The 10,266-nt window shown below is 40.7% G+C and overlaps 1 protein-coding gene across 4 annotated transcripts in view; it reads right to left on the bottom strand.

Annotated features, from left to right (window-relative positions):
- Positions 1-4,745: 4,745 nt before the first annotated feature.
- The window catches only part of LOC121853834 (toll-like receptor 2), a 32,353-nt gene continuing 26,832 nt past the window's right edge, over positions 4,746-10,266 (bottom strand). For all 4 annotated transcript variants that reach the window (XM_042348220.1, XM_042348212.1, XM_042348227.1 and 1 more), the window contains 2 exons: positions 8,947-9,029; positions 4,746-5,984 (listed from right to left, as the gene is read on the bottom strand). In XM_042348220.1, the coding sequence (XP_042204154.1) occupies positions 5,914-5,984; positions 8,947-9,029 (154 nt within the window). In that variant the 3' untranslated portion in view covers positions 4,746-5,913. The remainder of the gene's footprint in view (positions 5,985-8,946; positions 9,030-10,266) is intronic.

Below are 10,266 nucleotides of genomic sequence, written 5' to 3'. Positions count from 1 at the left end.
ATTATAGTGAATATCATTAGTCAAACTTGTGTACCCGTGAAGTGCACCCAGCGTTACACGAATGTCGTATTAGTGTGTTTTATCAAGTCAACTCCTTTGTATTATCATTAATTAATTATAGCTTAAGGGAAGGAAACGGGGAGAGCAAACATAAGTGCATAACCATGTGGTCAGACGGTATGCAACACAGGCATTCGTGTCTGGCCACACATGAGTGATATTGTAGTGGATTTCTCGGGAGGTCCGGAGCTAATGTGGAAGATTAACGCGCAGATAAAGCATGAATCATAGTGGATTCCTCCCCTACAAACGCTGTTTGTCGCTGAGTAGCCGATCCCGCGAATTCCCCAGTGTATGCCTCGTGGTCTAGGTCAACCAGCGCCGCCCACGGAGCGGGGGTCAACTATCTACCCACGCTATTTAAGACCTGACCTCGTGGTGACCTCTCTCTTTCTACCTACACCAACCAGCCAGCAACACCTCCTCCTCCTGCCTGGCGGTCCTCGCTCCCGCCGGCGAGCATGGCGACCCACAAGCTGTCCTCCTCTGAGCACCCTCACCAACCAGCTCTCTCTACTCAACGCTTGTAACCATGCTGCCTTCCTAGCACGAAGCTGTATTGTACATCCAATACAACATGTATACAGAGAGCACATTGTGAGTTTCCTTTCTCCATCCCATCCTGAGTGTGAGCCCAAACAACTGCGACCCCACAATATATTGTAGGGTACGAGATATTAGTTCACACTCAGGATGGGATGGAGAAAGGAAACTCACAATGTGCTCTCTGTATACATGTTGTATTGGATGTACAATACAGCTTCGTGCTAGGAAGGCAGCATGGTTACAAGCGTTGAGTAGAGAGAGCTGGTTGGTGAGGGTGCTCAGAGGAGGACCAGCTTGGGGGTCGCCGGCTGGAGCGGGAGCCGCCAGGCAGGAGCGAAGGAGGTGTTGCTTGCTGGTGGCTGTAGGTAGAAAGAGAGAGGTCACCACGAGGTGAGGTCTTATATAGCGGAGGTAGGCGTGGCTTAATAGTTGACCTCCGTCATGTAAGGCGGCTCTGGTTGCTGACCTAGACCATGAGGCATACACTGGGGAATTCGAGGGTCGGCTAGTCAGCGAAAAACGGCGTTTGTAGGGGAGGAATCCACTACAATGTAATCACTTGAGGTGGGTTAAAAATAGAGAAGCTATCAAAATTAGTAGACCAGCAACCCAGAGGGTTTATTCTGAATTTCGAACAGAAAAGGTTTGACCCCTTGGAAAGAAAGTACCTTTCCCCAGGGGCAGATCCAGGAATATCAAGAGGGAGGGGTCCAAGAAGTTGTGGGTGGATGAACATGACGAACTCCCCCAGATTTTTTTTTTTTAATCTGACTAATATCATGGATATTTGGAGGTCATTTTGAAGCCATGTGCACTTGATATTAAGAGATATTCTGAGGTCAATAGTAATTATTTCACTATACAAAATGCAGCAATGTTCTACCCTAGCCACCTCCTTATCATGGAGGACTTTTACTATGGCGACATCGACTGGAGAAACGAGTTCACCCCAAATGACTTGAATAACCCTGTTACTCTTTTTGTAGAAACTCTGAGAGATAATTTTGAAGAAACTGCACTATTTGAGACAATGTGAGAAGGACCTAGGCGTGTATGTTGACAATGAACTGAAGTTCTAGGGACATTGCGAGAAGAAGGTAAATCAGGCAAATAAATTATTGGGTCTTATAAGAAGGTCGTTCAGATATCTAGACGGTCCGTCCTTCGTAATGATCTTCAAGAGTGAAGTGCTTCCCCATCTGGAGTACTGTCACCCCGTCTGGTCCACGAGATATGCTAGGGACTGTCAGTTGGTTGAAAATGTTCAAAGGAGGGCCACCAGACTGGTGCCTGCACTTCGGCACCTCAGCTACCTTGAGAGATTGGAGCACCTGAGCTTGCCTAGCTTATACTACAGACGGGCAAGGGGTGACCTAATTGAGGTGTATAAGCATCTCAAGGGGCACTACTCAGTCAAGTGTCCTTTTTGGAGCTGGCGGACGCTTGCCCCACAAGGGGTCACAGCTCAAGATTGAAGAAGCTGCAAGTCCAGAAAACTGTGAGGGCAAACTTTTTCGGAGTGAGAGTTGTGAACTCTAGGAACAATCTGCCAGAAAGTGTTGTGACGGCACCGAGTGTGAGCTCTTTCAAGACAAGACTTGACCAACAGTGGAGCGGGTTCAGGTACATTCAGGAGCCGGTACATGCCCAGTACTTGCCAACAGTGCATAACAGAGACGTGACCGATCGCCCAAGCGGCTAACGAGCAGATCTTTGGGGGAAGAGGATAAAAGACACATTACAGAGGGGAGCAAACACCCAAGCCACGAGACCTCATCATAACAAACGAGGAGGGTATGGTTATTTTGGGAAATAAAAAACCGATAGAACGCAGAGGGTCAGCGTAGATGGTGTTAAATCTGAGTGGGGCCGTGTAACCAGTGGGGTTCCCCAGGGGTCAGTACTAGGCCCACTCTTGTTCATAATCTACATTAACGATCTAGATACTGGGATCAGCAGTGACATAAGCAAGTTTGCGGATGACACCAAAATAGGGCGGCAAATTAATTCAGGGCAGGATGCAAATGCATTACAGGAGGATCTAAATATACTGCAGGGGTGGTCTGAAAAATGGCAAATGAAATTCAACACCAGCAAGTGCAGCGTACTTAATATTGGAAGAACAAATACTTATAATGTATACAGCCTTAACAACATCAACCTAGAGAAGTCGACTTGTGAAAGAGACCTAGGGGTACTTGTAAGCCCGGACCTACGGCCTAGAAAACAGTGCGTTAATGTTCGAAATAAGGCAAACAGAGTATTGGGTTTTATATCTAGAAGTGTAAGTAACAAGAGTGCAGAGGTCTTATTGCAACTATATCTTGCGCTAGTCAGGCTGCACCTCGATTATGCGGTTCAGTTCTGGTGCCCCTATTATAGAATGGATATAAATTCACTAGAGTCGGTGCAGCGAAGAATGACAAAAATGATTCCTGGACTTAGAAACCTTCCATATCAGGATAGGTTAAAGAAACTTAACTTGCATTCCCTAGAAAGACGAAGAGTGCGGGGAGATATGATAGAAGTATTTAAATGGGTGAAAGGAATCAATAAAAGGGATATAGATAAAGTTCTTATAATATCCGAGCAGGATAGGACTCGGAGCAACGGATTCAAGTTGGATAAGTTTAGGTTTAGGAGGGAGATAGGAAGAAACTGGTTCACAAATAGGGTGGTGGACGAGTGGAACAAGCTTAGCAACTTTGTAGTAAGTGCGGGAACTCTGGAAAGTTTCAAAATGAGGCTAGATAGATTCATAGATAGATTCATGGATGATAGAGAGTGGTAGTAACTCTCGACAGGAGCTGCCATGCGCAGGCCAACCGGCCTATTGCAGACTCCTTATTTTCTTATGTTCTTATGTGAAGAGCTGCAGGACCTGTGGGCTCCAAGAATGATCGAAGAAATGGATGCTGAGATTCAATGTCACGAAGTGTAAGAGGATGCACTTTTTTATTTACTTTTATCCTCTTCACCACTGTAGGACATAGGCTATGATATAGGGGGGATTTTAAACATTATACTGTAAGTACGGTGTGCACATAACATGTGTTTCGACTTGTGTACATTTTCGACTTAAAAACATCTCCAGGTGTTATCTTATGGTAACGGTAATATTCTGGTGTCTGGTGTAGATGTAAAGACACATCCAACACATGTGATGACAGCGTTGTGGCTATTCGAATAACATCAAATATAACAGTAGTCACCCCACTATGGCATCTATTTTTACAGCAGAGCTTTTGGGATTTTACTTGCCCTCAAGATTATTTGTACCCAACCTCATAGTGATTTTAAAATTTTTAGCAATTCTCGTAGTGCTCCTTATCCCTTATAAATATTTAACAGTGGCTGTTTTTCATCCAAAGTCAGTCTTTGCTGGGTCCCAGCCCATGTGAGGGAGAATGGAAAGGAGTGTGCAGTTACATATGTCTAAGTATTTACATAATAAGCTGATAAGTGGTGAATATGATGAAAAAAAAAGTATTGTGTACAGGGTATTCATTTTGTATCAATCACCGTTGCAAGAGCAGTTTTCTATGAAGGAAGAAAATATAAAGATGGTTGTCCTTTGTAATAATTAATTTATTTTTGCATTTTTAGTTTAGTTTAACAAATTTATTGACAGCTTGGAGTACAGTTTGCCTATTCTGAGTAATTCAGTCAGGTCTTGACACTTAGGGTGGTATCACTTCTCACTGCCACGCAGGACAGAGGTTCATACACAAAGAAAAACATCATGTTCATTGACAGTATATATAGGTCAGATTCATGTGGGTAATGTCACTGTTCACTGCCATGCAGGACAGGGGTTCGTACACAAAGAAATGCATCATATTCATTCGCAGTATATATAGGTCAGAGTCATGTGGGTGATGTCACTGTTCGCTGCCATGCAAGACAGTGGTTCATATACATTGGACGTCATATTACAATTGAAGACTAATCAGTGTGGGCTAGCAAATTTGGGATAAACAGCAAGAATGTCCCCAAGCACCCCCCCCATTTAATATAGTGAATTACAAAGTTGATGATACAATAAGCCAGGTGGCCTGAAGTCTTTGACAATGTCACATTCAATAATATAGTGTTCAAGTGTATGCTTTAAAGGTTTATCACAAAGTTTACATGCTGAGTGTTCTGGTATGGGTACAGTGTTACTAACTTGCCAGATGTGTCTGTAATTTCTAATATTTTGTAATCATACAGGGGCATAACCATGAATATAAAAAAAGGGGGGTAGAAAAAGTTGTGGTTGGGAGAACATGGTGAGCACAGCAGCCTACCCAACTAGGGGGTAGGCCGACTAATATCATGGGCATTTGGAGGCCATTTTGAGGTGATGCGCAATTTATATTAGGAGATATTCTGAGGTCAAACATAATTAATTTTTACTATACAAAAATGCCTGAATACAATACTGCATTAAAGAAAAAGTATTAGGTGCCTGGGGATATCAGGGGTTGTCGCACTGTCGGAAAACTACTTTGGCCCACCTCCACATTGACCACACACGGCTGACTCATGGTTTTTTAATGGAGAGGGCGCCCACCTCACCATTGTGATGACTGCTTGGTCTCATTGACTGTTCGACTCCTCTTGAAGGAATGCCCCAGTCTCAGAGATCTTTGTCATAAGCACCTCTTCCAGCGTCGGGGGAAGGATCTTACCTTCTTTCTTTGGTGCTGGGGGGGCTACAGGAAGGGAAGTTCTCTCCTTCATGGAGGAAGCTGGCCTTCTACAAGAGCTTTGAGGGGGGGGGTTACAAAAGTTCTATGTTATTTGTTACTATGTTTTTTACCTTGCATTATTTGATTTTAGTCTTTCAAGCCTTTATTTTAATTCAGCACAATCAATCAGTCCTCATCATCCTCAATGAAGGTAAATACCTCTTATACTGTTTAAATTATATTACTATTTACTTTATATGTGTAGAATGCAGGTATTGCTTTGTGAAGGAACAGGCAACTTACTCAGGGTCTGACGAGTGTTATCGGCGGCCATGGAACCTAATCCCCAATTCCCATAAGCCTTTAGTCTTACTAGCCGCTGATTTACCAATCACAGGGTTTTCTAGGAACCTATCTCCCACGGTTGGAAAGGGACTACTTAAAATGAAAATTTCTGATGGCACAGAAAATATAAACTTTTCAAAATGTAGTCTGTATCATTCATCAAACTTTTTCAAACAAAAATTCAGTGAGTGAACAAGGTTGGTACAGCAGGACCATGAGGGGTATGGCTGTCTCCCTAGCCCCTTGACTGTTCTCTAAACCTTCAAGTGATAGATATGCTGTTCATGGTTCAGAACTTGCATGAATATCTGGCAAAGCCACTTCTTGTAAAACCTTCCAACTGAGTAATACCCTCCTCTTCTGAAAAAGAAAAGAAAGAAAGAAAGATTATTAATGTACTGTATATACAGTACAGATTCTAAAGTTTCCCAATTTCCAGCATGTAACTTTATGAGCAGTAAGATATATTTATACTTTTTTTTTATCCTCTTCACCACTGATATCATCTGCTCACACTGAAATATACTTTCACTCTTGGAATCTAGAAAATATTTGTTGATCATCATCCATACATCACTATTCTCGTCTTCTACTCCCCTGACTCTGTGCAGCGGTGAATCATCAACACATACCAGGTATACTGTACCAATATTCTCCAGTTTACCAAAACAATTCCTGTGGAAGTACAGTTAACAACATGGTATCCAGACACCTATTACCCGTTAAATCCAGCTCTGTTTTATTCACGAAACATCTCATTCAGAACAGTAAACCCACTTCCTGAACAAAGAAGTTAGCAAATAGAATAAGAGATGAGCACGAATGAGTGTAAAATGCTGAACCCTAATCAGCCAAAACTTGAATAACTAAACAGAGTTATGAGCAATGTTCCATTTGACCAAATGTGAGTATAATTTGATAAAATATTAATCAAGTTTCTTTTTGTCATGTTTTTGAAAATGTAATTTTCTTCTGTTTACAGTAGAGTATACAGTACTGTATAACTGTATTGTAGCAGGGAACCATTTTATCATCCAGACTATCTTATTATCTGGTTATCTCCAGGGTTCAAGATGTTTGGATAATAAGTATAGTTGTCTTCATCTACAAAGAGGGAAAGCATTAAAACATATACAGGTATCCCCTGATATATGAATGAGTTAAGTTCCAAATAAAACAATTCATTAAATGAATTTATGTATCACGAATAGATAAACATATAGGAAAAAAGGGGGTTTGATTCCCCCAATGATAAAAATATCCCAAACACAAGAAATTGATTCAGCTATCCAGCTGCTTGTTTGATCTTCTCAGCATGCTTGTAAATTGCAGACACAGTAGAGGCAGCCAGACCAAGATCTTAACCAATCTTGGTAGAGTCATCACTGCATTGATGACACTTTATTACCTCCAGTTTTGTCTCAACTCTCAAGAGTCACAGACTTCCGTGGTTTCTTTGGTGTAGTATGGGTAGACGAATATTCAGCAGGGGCGGATCCAGGAATATCCAAAAAGTTGCAAGGGGTGGGGGGGGGAGGTGTCAAAAAGTTGTGGGTAGGGGAACAGGACGGGCACAGTGAGCCTACCCAGCTGGGGGGTTTTGGGGGCACTTTAAGCCCCTCAGAATTTTTTTGAAATCTGACCAATATGATGGGCATTTGGAGGCCATTTTAAGGCCATGTCCACTTGATATTAGGAGATATTCTGAGCTCAATAGTTATTACTTTTTACTATACAAAATGCCTGAGTACAATACTGCATGAAAGAAAAAGTATTGGAAATTTCTGATGAAAAAGGGGGGTGTCTGGACCCCCAGGACCCCACCACCCCCCCTGTTCAGCAACACTTGGATACCAAAATTAAAAGTACAAGGAAAGGATGGCAAGAGTACACACAGATAAAGAGAGACCACTTCACACACGCACAATGAATGAACGGATACGGGAGGGAGGAGGGTGGTATGATCAGTGAGCGAGAATACGTCTCTGTGCATCTTTCCCCAAGATGACCGTGGTGTCAATTTATGAAATTCATTTAAGCAAATTTTTGTATCATGGACATTTGTATCACGAGGGACACATGTACTGTACCGTCCACAGATGCGTAATGCTGGAAACTTTATGGTAAGATCATTATTGTTACCTGTTTTGATGTTTTTTTTTTTGTTTTTTTTACTGAATATGGGCGGTGAAGCATAACAACACAGCATTTATAGCCCACAGATGACAACAGTGCTACATCTAGGAGCATGTAGGGCTTAGTAAATAGCTGTCCATTGTTCAACAACAAAACAGAGTCAGTTCTGGACAAGATTCTGAACTTGACTTAAGTGGTACTGGGCAGAGATCTGACTATAGTCTTAAATTCAAAGGTTTCAGGTAAAAGTGATGCCTCAAATCTTATTGCTGTGTGGTTGAGATGATGGTTCTCTGGGAATCGTTAAAATGTTCAAGGTTACGCCATTTACTAAATATTATGTACAGAATTATGTTTTAGTGTTGTTAAAGAAATCCAAGTTCACTGTATCGTACTCAACTAACCCTGGAAAATTTCCCTACAGGCTACAGCATGTCTATTGTCTGGCACTAAAAATTTAATTTTGTGACTATCTTGTGAAACACCTATGGAGGTTTGAATCAACTGCATAAGAATGGATTGGGATGTCTCATTATGTGTGATAAGAACAGAGTTGGACTTAGTATGGAATCTTCAAGAATCCCCAAATTAATAGAATGACAATATTCTCAGTGAAAAGACCATCCAGTATTATAATCATGATGTGATTTAATCAATAAGAAAAACTATAAAGACTGTAACAGAATAATCCATAAGATTGTGTGAGAGAGAGAGAGATGTGTGAATCATGAATGTTTTTAACGTGAATGTGATAACCATGAGCAGTCATGTTGTAGAGAAGAATATTGTTTATGCCTACTCTACATTCTCTGCATATTTCTGTCAATGTGTTATGTTTACTTATCAATTCTTCAGCTCTGGCAGACAATTGATCACAGAGTTTATTTGAAAATTTCTTCATGCCATGCCACTGGTATCCATAGTACTGTATTTATCTCCCAATCTTTACTTCTACAAGACATTCACCTGCAGACAATGTATAACTTTCAGTTCACTCTAGGCAAGTTTTTTTGGTATATTTGTCAATGAAGGCAGGTATAGTACAGTACAGTTCAGTTCAGTACAATGGTATGTTGATATGGGGGTGATAATTATAAGGTGTGAATATAATTTCAATCTTTGGTTGGTTAAATAATAAATTAATATTACAAATAATTAACCTGGTTAAAGAAAAATGTACACCTACCATTATCATCATCTATCATAATGTAGTTCAGGCTGGTGGTATCTGTGCGAGTCGGGTGTTCCACTGGTGGTCTCTCATTATACCTAAGAAAACACAATTTTATTAATTATGGGTAGTAAATACAATTTCATAAATAGTAGTTCTATTCCTGTGCACAATTTATTATTTCTACATCCAAACTATTTTTCCAAGGAAATTATTGTCTCGGTATAACTGGTGTGGAAATACTAAGACCAAGAGCTTTACTTCTTGTCAAAGTTAAATGCACAAAATTTGGTCCTTGACCCAGAATGCTATACTGTACAGTATAGGTAATCACATTGTGTGAACCATGTTTGGACTTCACATCCATGTTTTAAGTCCATTAACTCTCCACCTAAGTTTTTCTGAGCATCTTGCACATCTGCCATGGAAACAGATTAATAACTCAATCAGGTATTTAGTACATTGATATCATTAAATCTTGCCAGCATATCCTCGAGTGCTTTAAGATGAGAGCAATAGCTTTCGGGGTCAGTATCCAACACTTTATCTTTAACATCCATTATTACCTGCATACTTGGAAACGGACAGTTTACAAGGTTGTTTTAAATTTTATTAACTTAATAAAGAAGGCAGAAGGCAGTGCAGATTCCTTTTTCTTTGAGGCGATTCATTTGTTTCCTTACAATTTAATGATAATCTCATTCAACTTGTCAAAGATGCCTAAGAGATGCATCATGTCAGTTTGTCTCATCCCTTCTTCACTGAACTTTATTTACTTTATCCTCTTTGCCACTGGTTGGTCCTCTAGTTGGTCTGACAGTCAGTCATTTCTCTATTAGATACAGTTGGCTTCTAAATTCAAGAACATACCTAAACATGCACCAGGGTTGGTCAAGTCTGATCTTAAATGAGTTCACACAAGGTGCCATCGCAACACTCTCTGGCAGGTTAGTCCAAGAGTTCACAACTCTTACTTCCCCTTCAATTTAAAAAGCAGCCACTGGGGGTGATACTAACCAAGTTGGGAAACACTAGTTCTAGAGGATGAAATCAACCTGACCCTGGAGGATGATAAGCAGACAGAAGATACCCTAAATTATTGCTGTACTTTACATCAGTGTTGACACAGGAGACACTGTATCACATGCCAGTATGTAGAGTTGCCAGCAAAAGTTCTCCCACAGCCCTGCTGGCAACAGTACCTTGATGGGTAAATAACTCAGGGGTTGAAAATAAACTAATGGAGATGGTAATTTAAACATTTGTAAAGAAACAGTTCAGAAATCAATGTTTGTAGAGATGATACAGTACTGTATATTACAAATTATTGATACA

This window comes from Homarus americanus, unplaced genomic scaffold (genome assembly GCF_018991925.1).
Source record: "Homarus americanus isolate GMGI-L3 unplaced genomic scaffold, GMGI_Hamer_2.0 scaffold50564, whole genome shotgun sequence".
Lineage (NCBI taxonomy): Eukaryota > Metazoa > Arthropoda > Malacostraca > Decapoda > Nephropidae > Homarus > Homarus americanus.
The sequence above is the reverse complement of the archived record's forward strand: the minus strand, read 5'-3'. Positions and strand labels throughout refer to the sequence as shown.